The sequence below is a fragment of the Larimichthys crocea genome, chromosome VII, assembly GCF_000972845.2.
Source record: "Larimichthys crocea isolate SSNF chromosome VII, L_crocea_2.0, whole genome shotgun sequence".
Classification (NCBI taxonomy): domain Eukaryota; kingdom Metazoa; phylum Chordata; class Actinopteri; family Sciaenidae; genus Larimichthys; species Larimichthys crocea.
Window position 1 is genome coordinate 23,099,259 of NC_040017.1, and position 14,667 is coordinate 23,113,925.

At 40.2% G+C, this 14,667-nt stretch overlaps 1 protein-coding gene across 3 annotated transcripts in view; it reads right to left on the minus strand.

Annotated features, from left to right (window-relative positions):
- Positions 1-14,667, minus strand: part of nbeab (neurobeachin b) — a 185,000-nt gene that overhangs the window by 128,706 nt on the left and 41,627 nt on the right. For all 3 annotated transcript variants that reach the window (XM_027280396.1, XM_027280395.1, XM_027280394.1), the window contains exons 3-10: positions 14,542-14,642; positions 14,210-14,305; positions 12,857-12,978; positions 10,764-10,890; positions 8,080-8,199; positions 6,329-6,475; positions 518-715; positions 244-377 (exon numbers count right to left, since the gene is read on the minus strand). In XM_027280396.1, coding sequence (XP_027136197.1) covers positions 244-377; positions 518-715; positions 6,329-6,475; positions 8,080-8,199; positions 10,764-10,890; positions 12,857-12,978; positions 14,210-14,305; positions 14,542-14,642 — 1,045 coding nt within the window. The remainder of the gene's footprint in view (positions 1-243; positions 378-517; positions 716-6,328; positions 6,476-8,079; positions 8,200-10,763; positions 10,891-12,856; positions 12,979-14,209; positions 14,306-14,541; positions 14,643-14,667) is intronic.

The window sequence follows — 14,667 nt, forward strand, 5'->3', positions numbered from 1 at the left end:
AACAAGTCTGCAACATTCAAATTAGAGAAAATCTGTTGCTTCTCCATTGCACCTCTGCTTTTATTTAGGATGATTATACAGACAAATATAGATTTTGTAAAGGGAATTAACATTGCAGTTTTCTCTCCATCAGTCACACACAGCCTCATTATAGGACAGTCTTCAGGATTAAACCCACATCTACAATTTCATGTGCATAGTTTCTAATCAATTGAAATTCTTTTGTACAGTTCGACTTCTTACCACACAGTGGATTCCACCTGGCTGTCGTTCAGCTGATGGTAGTCCAGCTGAGCAAAGAGGGGGAAGAGCACCTGGATCCCACCGATGGAGTGGATGGCACTGTGGATGGAGTGAGTCACTGTGGCTTTTACATCCTGTGAGGATAATACAAAACCAATAAAATAAACCCACCTTTGCCATGACACTTTCAAATGAGTGCAACAGAACGTGAATGAATCGATACCTGGAATAGTTGAAAACACAGTCAGAGTTAGCTTTGAGTGGAGCGACTGACCTGTAGCATAAGGGCGTGCGGTGAGTGCACAAAGATGGAGGCGTTTTCTTTAGGCGAGGATTCCAGGCAGAGCTGGGCGTCAGTGGCCTTGGCGTTGTAGGTGAAGGCGATGGAGCTGGCCAACTTGCTGTCATACAACACCTGCTTGTGATGCTCCGCTAAGTGGATATCACTCTCTGACTTGAACTTAAATGTGCTCTGGTAAAGAAAGAAAAAAAGAACAAATGAAGCAGCATAAGAGAGACAGACTGAGTAGCTCTTTACTGCAGCCTATTGAGCCCCAGTCTCTCCTGGGTGTTATCTTTTTAATTATAACTTGAACCTGATTTGAAAATGTTCATTCAAGGATGAAAAATGACAAGATGTTTTTTTTCTATACATCAGTCTGGGTACTGAATGCATCACAGTATATCATCTTCAGCAATCATCTTCATCTCATTCTTTAATGCTGCAATCAACAGCACAATGCAACCGTGTACTTCCATTATAGAAATGCAAACTGTTAATCAATGTGTCGGGGCAAGCTGCAGTGTGCTGTTAAATATATCTCATAGGGGAAATATGACATTACATGGTTATGCTACGTTGGTATTTGTTGCATATCTTTTATGAGCTGGCTTCATTTTGTTTACGCTGGAGCCTTTTCCTTTTGATCTCTGTGGGAACATTGTTTGATGACAATCTTCAAGTTCTACTCCAGAGTACAATCATTAGGCAAAACAGGAGCTGATGAGAAGGATCAGAGCTGCTTTGATACCACAGATCTTTGTTTACCTGCATTAATTTAACCCAGCCATTTACTCGAGCCTGTTCTGGAGCAATTTCAAGCCGAACACATCCACTGTTGAATTATGCACTGATGCGGGAGAGTGTGTGCCATGATTGCATACATCAAGACTTCTACATATAGGGTTCTTTATATAGGAAACATCTTTTCAGCTTGAATATGCTTTCCACTCATAGAAAAGGGGCGAATACGAGAGGAGTTTATCCAGTATACAAATCATATTCAAATTAAAGCTGGCAGTCTGCAATTTGGCTTTGAGTAACTGTGTCACTTCACATCTGAAGTAATCAGACTCAGAGTCAAGACAATGTGTAAATACTTGTTGAGATCACAATACAGTCTCAGTATTTATTTATCAGATTAATTCATTAATTTTATCCCTCTACCCTCATACCAGGGAAAGAAAAGTGAGAATTCAATCACCTACAGACCTGATAGCCAATATTATATATACTGTTCTGAACGTTAACTCCCAGTTAATAATGGCAGTTTAATTCTTTATAGGGATCAGTCCTGTGTCTTCTATGTTTATAACATGTCATATGTTTTATCATGCAAGAAGTGTATACTTGGGGCAGTCAGTAGCGTAGTGGGTTGAGCGGCCGCCCCTGTGTGGAGGCTTCAGTCCCCCCGGTTCGAATCCCGCATCGGACAGCCATTTACTGCGTGTCATTCCCCCTCTTGCTGCCCCCTGCTTCCTGTCTATCTTCAGCTGTCCTATCATTAAAAAGCCAAAAAAATAATCTTTAAAAAAGAAGCGTATACTTCCTCCTACTTCTTTTCAAACCTGTGAGATTTAAATTGTGTGTTTAAGAGAACCTAATTGAGTCTGTGTGCAGGTTTAACATGTGTTCTGTTTTTAATGCATTTCGTTATCATTTTTTCTTTCACATTCAAAGTAAAATCTAAACAAACAAAGACGTCTGAAGCCATTCGATGGCGGTGTAAAAAGAACTGAAGATTCCATCAGTCAGTGGCTCGGTAACACATTCATTATGGCAGACAAAAAAAACAGCTGATCAATAGCAGACTAGCCTTAATTTACTCAATCAATTAGATGATGACAGATGAGCTGAATTAATCTGCCAATGCGGTGCGAATAGAAAATGCTTAATAAGGAAATCAAGTCTTCTAATCAGGAGTGTAGAATTATTAATGACTGAGAGAAATGTTTCCCCCTCCCCTCTCTCCGACTCATGGACAGCAAGTGAATGGTGAGAAGATAAAGAAAGACAAAAGGAGCTTAACTGGCAGAGAGGAAACAACCATCTGGTCCTAGAGGGGCTGGAAATAAATACAGTATGTTATGCAACACAAGCAAAGAGGGTTCATGCACCTGCCTAAAAGGCATCGAAATCCAGGTTGCAGTAAGGGAGTAAACGGATAAAGAGGTGAGCTGACTCAGGGTGTCATTTGTACAAAGCGTCTATTTTGAACGCTTCTGAAGTGCAGAATTTTAAGTAGGTGGAAACCTTTAGAGAAAATATACAACATAAAGTGTTTGATATTATTCTTCATACTGTCATATTCCCTTCCACAGACATTTACATTTAAAATCAGCTTGTATGAAAATAGTTTCAAATCAGAATATTTCTGATCTTCAAACTTTATTCCGGGTATCTGGGTTCATCTTTTTACTAAACGATGTTGGTCAAAATCCATGTATTTTTACTGGCACTGTATCTGTTGCCTGGCAGCAGTACTCTAACAAGAGTTTTACATGCACAAGTTCTAAAAAACTGAGAGGGCTGAGCCACATTTAATGGCGTATCTCCTTCCAGTCAGATGATAAAAAAGGCATAAGAGGCATTCTGTTCATCTGCTATGATCAAATCCACACAGCAGCCAGCATGAATCTCATCATGTAGTCTCTAACATCCTTCAAAAGTTCCTACTCGTGGAACCCAAGTGACAAGAAATAACAAGCTCCAGTGCCCTGCACTTTAGTGTGAGCCCTGCCGCAGTGTGAAAATAATGATCTCATGGGTTGTAGCTACAGCAACAAACCTTGTAGCATGACAGCATCATTCCACAGGCCAGCCAGTCATATAAAAGAATTACAACATTTTGCTTTCTTCCTCTCCCAGTGCCAAAGGCGCTCATTGACCGGGGGCATCTCCTACGACTCCCTACAACAACCAGGCGGACACTGGACAAGCTGGGCACACTCCCATGAAGTATCTGCTGTAGTAGCATGAATACAGACTGAACAACAGATTGTTTAAAGTTTGTTAGAAGGTCTGCCCAAGCTGGTTTGCTCTGGGTGCTGCCCTCCCTGCAGTGCAGGTGGACAGAAAGGTCATAGTCATAGAAGGCAACCACCTTACCGCCGCACATGTGAGTCTTTCTTTCAGGGTTGCCAAACAGGTGGAGAAATATTATACTAAGGGGGCAAATTACATTTCCTTCATTAAAAAGGACTCTGCATATACAGTATAATAACATCTCAGCTCAAATCCCAGAGAATCATCTTTGACCTATACACGTGACACTTAACAACCTACACATCTGCTAGTGAAGTGTTTTCTCCATGTGCTCAGTCTACCAATTTTATTTTATTATTATTTCTATAAATCTGAATTTCATGTTTCTCAGTCTCAGTCGGTTGGTGTGTAACCTTGTGTCTTATTCATGTGTCCTGTTTCTCAGCCCTTAGATTGCCACGCGATATCTGATGTGTTTGAAAAGTTTCATTTCCAGAAATATTTCTTGATGCTGTTAGCTGATAATCATCTCATCAGCTCCTTAAAAAAAATATTTACAGACTTTAATAAAAATAGCATGAAAAGTTAGGCCACCGGCCAAGGAGAAGTGATAAGCTTTAGTTGCAGATCCAGATCCAGGGAAACATCCAGAAATCTGTACAAAAAATTGTTAATGAGGATACGTTGTTGCTACATTAACAGCTTGGAGGCATTTAAAGGCCGGTGGATTCACTACAAATAGGTATGTTGGCTTGTATACTATCTCTGTAGTTTTTGAAATCTGTGAGCTTGTAATGTTCAGATATTAAATGACTGCATGGCCTCCACACAGAGATAACACTCATCATCCTTGATAAGGGAGGACCAGAGGACTCTGCGGCTCCTCAGTGTCTTCTACAGCAATCTGTGGTGCATGCTGCAGACTAGTGTTGGCACAAATTCAGTGGGCTAATCTGCTTCATGTAGAACACATATGCTAGTGATGATAGAGGCCAAAGACAGAAATAACTCTTAAGAGCATCCCATGAAAAAGACACGGCTTAATTGCTTTGACTAGTCAACTCAATGATTAATACTTTCAGTGTTCAGTGATGGTGTCACTGGATATTTCTGAGACAAGTGTTACTTTATGACCCCAGACGAGGCAAGTGCTGAAAAGAGATAAACAGTTATCCAGAGGGCTTTTTTTAAAACTCTGTTTGACAGTATCTGTTGGGAATTATATGTATAAATCCTTCAGCCGACAATTTAGACGAACACCAACGCTTACGAGATCTGCTAAAACAGCGGTGATGAATTACAGTCCAATATGACAGCCAACGTCTGTCAGCCTCAGACTCTGTAGGAACCAACACTGCCCATTAATGTTATCTCCAAACGGCTGGTGAATGTTTGAAGTCAGTGACAGAAATAGCAGTATATACAGCAAAAGTAGTTTGGTACTTTAAATTAAATAACCATGAGTCCATCCCGGTTCAGAGTGCAATTTCATATACTGCAATATGAAAAAGAGCCCAGGGAGCAGATTCTACAAACAGGTCTGTCAGATTTAAAGCCATAAATCATAAGGTGCAGTAGGAACAGTAACCCTGGGCAGCGAGAGTCTCTGCATTTCAACTACCTGCAGAAGTTACAGTTACCTTTAGTACACAATGTGAGCAAGGGAAGGCATGTCAAACATCAAACATGGATGAGAGGACTGTGGATCAGAAATTAAATCATACCCTCAACTCAGATGTTGTTTTCTCTGGCTGTGGAGCCAGATAAACAGATAAAATAAGAGCCCAATGTACATACTGTAGCAGATGTATGCTGTGATCTGGTGCCCTCAGACTCTTCCGGGCAGTTTTCAATTAAAACAGACAGGCCTCTCGTCCCCTGGACAGCACTCCCATCACAACGACCAATCAGTAAGCCTGACAACTCTCTGACCTTTCTCCTCAACTAACCTGGCTGGCTCTATCATACTCACCAACACCATTCACAGCTTCATCAATTGTGGGTAATTGTCTCCCCGGGACATGCTCTTCATTATTTTAAGAAATCTGGAGGATTGCTCCGCTGGGCGTTACCTCTTTAATAGAAGGTCTGGAGCCACAATTAAGGAGGTAAACTGCGAGTCACCAGCCATCAGTGAAATAAACCAAACAATGGTGAGACACTGTGACTAGAAACACGTCCTGTGTTCAAAGCTGATTTGGCAGTGCGTGTCATTCCTCCAGTTGTGACAGAGTGCAGATCCTAAAACTGTGAAGAAACAGCAGCACTTTGTGAACATCCGGAGCCAAAGTGAAACAGTGAGCGGCCGAGAGAGCAGTCTCTGAATCTGAGAATAAACCGAGGGCGCACCCTGTATCTCATTCAAGATGACTGGAATATTTGGAGATACACAGTAAATAAAATAAATAATTAAAACCGTAGTTCAAATAAATAGAATGTGCAAACCAAATATTTTGTCGCCATGTGATTAACATTCACAACTGAATCCCCTTCTGGGTAGGTCAGCATCTTTCTATATTCACAATCTCTTGGTCTTTGTCGAGGAGCTTGGGAGTGCTACACCTGCTGCAGCTGATATAAGGCGGCTCAGGACTATCCCCTCGGAGTGCCTGCTGCTTCCCGCTCTGTATTGTACCATTATTTCCATGAAGAAGGTAATTTATGCAGCCGTTTATCTGGGGAGGAAAAGGCATTGCTCCCAGAACGGAGACACGTAGCAAAGGAACTGCGGCAGGGCAGCACCGGACATTGATTTCACAGATTGATAGGTGATGCAGACTGCTTACATGTAATCTAATTTAGTCACCCTCAAGTACGTACCTTATAGCCTGGTCCTAGCTGATGAATTGCAAATATCTGTGCGGGATTGAGGGCTTCGCTGAACACGTAGACGGCTCCTAGCTGCCCACAGAATACTCTGTTTGCGTCTGCTGTCTCAGAGGACCCGAGGAAGCACTTATCATAACTCTGCAAGAGGGACAAAGAAATAAAAGGCTACATCAATTTATACCTAGGGACTGAAGGAAAAATATCCAAATTCACACAGAGCTGAATGAGGAAGAGAAGAAAGTAAGAAGTACGACAATGGCTTGCTCAAATGGCTTTCATTCTTTTATATTTTTTTGCATGGGAAATCGTGTTTTCAATGTAACTACCTAGAACAAGATCACCTTCTATGTTGTATTGTGTCAGTGTCAACCTTGACAATTCCCTAATGAAATGAGGAAAACAATGGGCCTGATTTACAAAGACGGAAAAGCTCAATGTAACCTCTGCAACAGAGAGAATATGTGCTGTGACTGCATTTGGGATGAAATTGGAACTTACAGCAGTAGCAGCAAATTAAATAACAGCTGAAAGAGCAGCCAGTAAGAGCATACACAAGAGGTATTTCAGAAAAAAAAAATCTTGATTAAGCTCGTCTTATATCCAATCTGATGAGTTATATATTTATATATTATTATTATATTATATAGATGTTTTATCCATGTTTCTGAAGTTCAGCAAGGTCTACAGCTTCTCAGATGTCCACATCCACCATCCATCCACCACACACAGCACAACTCAATATTCTCTGTGCAGATCACCGCATACATGACCTCACTCTCTGTGGCATATGAGAAGACAGCAGCCGTTTTGGTTCAAATCAAATCACCTGCAAGGGTATAGAAAGTTGCCTCATGTGGTACTTTGCACTTCTTTTCATGCTATGTCATTCAGTACAAATGTCTCACTTGGTTGAAATAGGTTAATCTAATTGAAACTATCATCTTAGTGCGTCTGTGCTATAATCGTGAGTGTCTTTCCGAGACAGCAGCCATCGCAGGAGGAAAACCTCTTCATCATCATATAATAATGCTAAACCTTACAGTTTGTACTTTCTTTTTACAGCTGTGGGAAAATCCCTTCACACAAAAACGATCCATCACAAATTAAGGCAGCTTTAGTTAATGTGGTGAATATTTCATGAACGGCACTTATCTCTCAACCTGTCATTTGTACCATCTTCCTTTGAATACGCAGCCACAGTACGAAGCGTACCTTTGGAAATGTGCTTCAGTGCAAGTGCAAATTGCTTTTTAAAATCTGTCCTTAAGAGCCATGTGTGGTTTCATTTTGGCTAAGAGTCATTCAAACAGGCAAATATACTATACTCACTCACAATGTTCTCATACATGACAAATTCGGTACACATAAAGTAACTACTGAGATTTTGCCATTTTTCACTATATACATACATACTGTATATTCTTTATACATAAATCAGTTCTGCTAATGTTTGATATCCCATCTTCCACCCTCTACTGCAGCACAGCTCTGTGGCAAATGGATATTCAAATTAAGACTGAAATACCGTGTCATATTTCTGAGAGAAATCCATGTTGATATACTAAAATGTATTCTGCTGGAAGAGCACTATTGAAGATGTATGTGTTCTCTTCCTCTCACAATTTCCAGCCATATGAAACGTCAATGTGTCAGCCTCAGTCAGTCCTGTGCCGATAATCATTAAAACGAGGAGGGGAAAAAAGATGACAACAGCGAGGAGGGGTAAAAAGAAGAGTGCTTACATCATTTGTGTTGACGTGCCATGCCATGTCTCCGTAAGAAACAAGCTGTCCGTTAACGTAGCATCTGATTTCACTGTTCCTCCAGCGGCTGTAGATGTGAACTATACTGATCATGTACCACTGAGGGCGGGAAGAGAGTCAGAGAGAAAATATTTAATAATTCAATTCAACTGTTTTAATTTATACAGCAACAAATCATACGAGAAGCTCATGACACTTTTCATATAGAGCAGTTCTATGCCACACTAATATTATCTACAGAGACGAAGCATAGAGTCATTATCTTTCTTTTGTAAGAAAATCTTTACACTTAAGTCAATAGTTTTGACACATCGACATTTTTATTATTATCTGCATGGGTGACAAACAACAGGACAACACACAGGCCTTAATGGTCAAATTGCTACCAAAAAAAACAACAGAGAGTAGGACCAAAAAGAAAAACAGAATTGTTTGAGCCAAGAAACACAAGAAATGCTCCAGTGGAAAGACCAGTGGAAATGTTTGATCTGATGAGTCCAGATTTAAAATGTTTGATTACAGCTGCCAGGTCTTTGTGAGACACAGAGAGGTGAACAGATGGTATCTGCTCTGCATGTGTGGTTCCCACCGGGAAGCATGGAGGAGGTGTGGGGCTGCTTTATCGGTGACACTGTTTTTTATTTAAAATTCGAGGTGCACTTAACCAGCATGGCTACCATAGTATTCTCATCTAAGCATATCTCATTTGTTCTCAGTGGGACCATCATCTATTGAATGAGCCCCAAAGTTTGACTGGTATTGTAAATTTGAAGTTAAACTAAAACTATAATCGAGTTTGCTTTATTGAGCAACCATGAGTACAATTTATTTCTTTTACAGCCAATACATTCCCATGAAACTCCAAGTTACTAAAACTCAAAGTTACAACCATGAGGTTTGCTACATAATGTTCTGAAATCTGCAGTGGAACATTGTGAATAATAGATCAAAGGAAAGGCTAAGAGAAGATAACAGATTTTTCACTCCGAACAATACTATGTCAGATACCGGCTGTAATTATTCAGGGATCAAACACTTAAACACATCACAGCTAGTCACGTCAAATCAAGTTAACAGCTAGAGAGGTGTTTTTAAAAGGTGTCATGTCAAGTAGGTATAAAATGAATATTGAAGAAACCGTAAAACAAGTTACTTTAATCACTAAACAACTGTATGTTAAGAAAGGCAAACTGAATTTAAAAAGTGGAAAGTAAAATTTGAGATCTTGGAGTTAAATTTAAATAGTTTAATCACATTTCCTATCACAGATCTTGCAGTACATTTCAGTATTATTCACTCACACCAAAACACTTTGTAGCTGCGTTTTATTCTGTCAAGTTTTCTCAGATATTTTTTGTTTCTGCATTAAAAGGTTTAAACAGAGGCATCAGTTTAGTCACGAGTACAAACTTAAATACTTAGTACATAAAAAGAAAACCATAGAGCGACGGGATGCCATTATTTCAGACTGGGTCTTGTCATAATGGTACGTATCAAACTCTCATATAAGAACTAGGGATGGGCATGAGTACTTGAATACCCGTTTGCTGATTAAGCACAAGGAGAAAACACCAAAGACGAATATCAGGCAACCTCTTGAGGCTACGAGGGCAGAGAAGATTAACAAAAATGGTGACAGCGCTTTCTGCAAGGTAGGATAATCCTAACACTACCTACATTTTGAGTTGGGTGTTAATTTCTGAACCTAGTATTCAATTATGGGAATATTTAAAATGCCCATCCCTTAAGTAATTTGACTTTTCTATTAATTTTCTTTTCTTGTTAACTGTGTTAACTCGAAAAACATGTAATATTACATAAGGGCAAGGCTGGCACAACCACTCACAGGCGAAGGCATTAGGTTGCCCCTCTCTTATGTGACAGTATGCCCACTGTATATTAGTTTGACCCATGAAAGGCGCAATGAAAAGTCTAATGGAATTACAGCCTTCTACACACAAAAGTTAAGGGCACTTAAAAGAGGATTCATGGCTGAGGCGAAGAGCACAAGCAGCCTGCAGATAATTTAGAGCGGCACTTATCTGCACATGTCTGAACCCGGAATAAATTAAAAAACTTAATTCAACATGTTTTATCTTCCAAGAGCTTCTACAAAAGGATACCTGTGCCGTGGCAGTAGGAACGCGATGAACAGCCGTTCCCAGGTGTTACGTGAAGGCTCTAATTGTTTGACACATGCTATGAGCCTGTTTTTCTTCTCTGCAGGGACAACTACGCTACTCTGACATTCCACGCTAAATTAAGTTTCATTTTCTCATCTACATTTACATCCAATTACACCTGTAAGATTCCTCTTGGGGGTCTTAAACACAGGTCTATGTGTAGACAAACAACTTTGTAAAGCCAATAAAAGAACAGGTGGTCAGGAGGGAGTCATGGGTAAGTGTAGCCAAATCTGCAGGGCGTTTTAGTTTGTTTTTTTAATTAAATCTAAAAGGCACTTCCTCGCAGCTCCGGACACAATTATGTTCAATCCTGGTACTCTGATTTGTAAAATGCAATTCATGTTCAAGCATGGCTGACTTGTGTTTCAAGTAGCTATTACTTTTCTCTTTAGTGTCCAATATTTCAATTTGTGTATTACTTATACAGGTCTAAATGGCATAATCATATGTTGTATTATTGCTGAAACACATAATTACCTTCCTGGGCTGAAAATCATACTTGACACAGTGCTGGAAACCTTTTCCTTTAGACTTGAGTGATGTCACAATCAAGCAGTTACCAACAAAATGTGCAGAGTAGCCGATGCCCTTGCTGGTACGAAAGCTGAAAAGAGAAACATGCAAAGTATATATCACAAGCTGCAGACCTGACAGGATAAACCTAATCCATTCATCAACAAACATAATAAAAATATCTTACAACCCAGCTCAGGTAGAAGGCATCTGACAGCAGGCTGAGATTTCTTTGTGAACTTATGTATTTATTCGAATAGTTGTACCTTAATGATGCTGTGCACACACTGCACGAACCAATATTGTGAAATAATCGTCTCCTTCTGCATAATAAAATTGGGGTCAACATGTTTTCTGAATGCCTTGCGCTGTGCAGACACGAAGCAATTTGCAGAGGTAATTCTAAACATTTTTTTTATCAGAATCACAATAATACATTTAATCAGAGAAAAACTCGTGATGAGATAACGGCTGCTGCAAAATCTGCAGGCATGGGAGCAACTACAAAGACGAGGAACACTTAGTTGATGAGCATATTTCAGTGATGCTCCTAGCATCTAATCTCTAATCCACTCTGATCTTCTTGACTCCACAGATAAAAGATATACAATGTCAGCACTCAGGAAATACCCCCTGTATACAATAGGAGCAGACACTGCACAGCCCACACCCTGCACACCGCACTAGTTCTCTATTCTTTCCCTGCATGGACTGAACATCTTTTTTCTCTGCTGACATGTACTCACTACACTCCCACACGTCTTTAGGCCTATATCAGTCTACCACCTTCAAAGCCCCACACCACCCACAGAGACCATCTAAAACAAACAGACCTCTTTGTCAAAGCAGATAAAGGGAGTCTAGGCTTTTATATTGTGGGCTGCATTCAGTGACAGAGTGATATAGAGCCCCAAACCTAACTAACACCGAGCAAGCCAAGACACTCCAGTGGACGAACCCGCTTGTGATTACACATCAGGTGGAAAGCAGCAATCCCTGGTTCTTTTCTGAAGATACAATTCTTTTTTTTTTTGTTGTTGTCTGCATGCCCGGCTCCTGAGCTACGAGGCCCTCGAAGCAATACATAAACAGGATTAGCTTGGCATATCTCCGCCTTTTTGTGACTCTGTCGGTGAGGAATCGCTGCTACATGAATACCAACAACTTAGCTTAGCCGGGATTCTTTTGATGTTACACATCAGAAAAACACCAGTCCCTCCAAACGGTGTCTGGATCACACAGTTTAGAGCAATGACACTCAGCAGATGATACAATGAACCAACTGTTATCTCTGACCAAAAGGTATGAACAGTTTTACGCATCAGCCAACTCTGCCTTTTCATCTCATTCCCTTTTATATGTCCAGATGCATTCTGTGATTTTTTTCCCCCAAAGCTCCTCTTATAAACAGAAATATAAACGGCAGCTGAACATCACAACACTTTGGGGTTATTGATTTCAGCACTAATTATCTAAAAAACCCCAGCACGAGCTGGTATGTGAACCTTATTTGGCAGATTTTCAAATCTAAATGAATACCTCCACAGTGCCTCCTAATGCAGCAGTCCACCTCTGTGACAGCCGGTACCAGCCGCTGCGGTTCATGCTTCCATGGATTTTTAATCTCAATAATCTCACCTAATTCCCCTCTTTCTCCATCATAATTCATGAACGCTATCTGGAACAAAATGAGGCCCCTTTCACAAACCGCGTTACGTAAGTGTTTCTGCTGTGTGAAAAAAAATTGTATCTGCAAAACTAGTTTAACCTTGAAAAACAAGTTCCAGTCATAATCTGCTTAGATGGGAAAATCACTGTAGGTCACCGAGTATCAGACAGCATATTGCTTTGTCAATAAAGCTGCTGTAGCTTTATGGGTCTCTGCAGAGAGGGAATGATTTCTCATACAAAGCTAAAGCAATTAGATTGATGAAAAACAGGAAAGTGTAATTTTCTTCTGTCTGGTGTCATAATGCAGACTTATAGCACCTGCGAGAGGGTCGAGTGGGAGCGGACAACGGAAACATGACGCATAAATGTATACAATGTGTACTCACCAGTACAGATATGGTTTGTCCTTGTCAACATTGATGTTATTTAAAGGATCCATTCTGAACCAGGTGTTGAATGTAAACCCATTTTGATAAGGCCACTTGGCAATAGGAGGTAAAGCAATTGCCTGGGACAAAGAGCAGAAAACACAGAAAAAAAGACAATCATGCAGTACCAGGGACAATTGTTTAAAAAATCTGCCGCACTGCCTCTACTCGGGTGACTTAAGGTAAAAGCTTCACAGTGTAGTAATAAACTTGAGTCAGAGTGCAAAAAAAAATAAAAAATAGGCCGACTATAAAAGTGCAATCTGAACTTTTTCATGTTTCTATTATTTTATTTAGGATTCATAAAATCTTTGCTTAGGTCAGACTAATGTGCATGTTCTAACTTATTAGACGTTTTATAAAAATAAACAGCACTCAGGACAAGTGACCTCCACAATGTTATTGGCCAAGTGATGGCATTATAATTACTGCTCATGCTGAATATTTTATAGCAGCAAGTGTCCAGCCTTTATGTAACAAATCCAGCCATGATTCCAGTCCTGTTTGCATTTGGGTAAATTTGCTATTTATGTGTAAGATCCTGGAGAGTGGTTTAAAACAACTCTTTAATTATGGGTGAAACGTGCATTCAATGAAATGACTGTGATAGCTCATTCACTTACTTTAATCAGCATGCTTTGTAAAGATAATGAAGAGTATACTCCACTCTGTAGCAAGTGTAATGTCCTGTCGCAGGAGCTGAATCTCCCTCCATCTATTTCCTCTATTATGTGTCTGGTTTCTCTCAATATGTCAGCCCCACAGATAAACTATCAGCGGCTCCGAATTGTACCAATTTAATTTAGTCACACTGTCAATCCTTCTTATCCAGGGTACAGTCTTCACATTTTCTCATCTATAAACCCTTTAAATAATTTGTGCTATTACTAAACTCAGTATGCGCGTATAGTATATATCTAGTATAAGAGGATCTGTTTCACTCGTCATGCAAAGGCAGGTTCAGACACGAAATTAAGAATTTATGAGGCACGTTGTTTTGGAATGGTTTCATCAAAAAGAAGAAATACAACACAAAATAATCATTGCTGCGATAAACATATCACAATTTCATGAAATATAACTCAGAAGCCCAGCAGATGTCATGGGTAAAGTTTTACTTCTGTTTTTCTGCTGTTGTACACAAAATATGACATCCTATACATCACTGTATAGGATGAGAAGACAGAGAAACAAGAGACTGTTGTGTGCATGAATTATCAGTTTTACCCTGATGAGCTGCAGGGCTCCATAAAAATGCACAAATACATGCTATTTTAAAATCAACCGCAGTATTAAAAAATAAAGGCTTACTGCTGCACTGCGACCAGGAAAGTTGAAGAAGGCATCTGGACCGTGTCTCTGGGGCATCTGATTCAGCACTGACAACATTTTGACCGCATGCCTCGGCTGTACAGGTGAAGAAAAAGAATCATAACAAGACAGTCAAGGACTGCAGTCGATACGCTGTCAGCTTCCTCAGTCCGCAGTTAGTCAATTACAGAACAAGCCCTAAAACATATCAGTGTGATGGCTCTCTGGAGGCAACTCAAGTGACAGTGTCAAACCACACACAAAAACAACAACAACAAAAAAAAAAGAACTTTCTGCCCTACTCACTGCATCTGGTCTCTGCTATCACTTACCCAGAGGCCTCCTTCTCCTCGCAGCATGCTGAAGAGCAGCTTCAGTTCCTTCACTGTGATGCTGTAGCTGGCCAACACTCCCAACATGTCCACTAGCAAGTCTTGTGAGTGTCACCAAACACACAC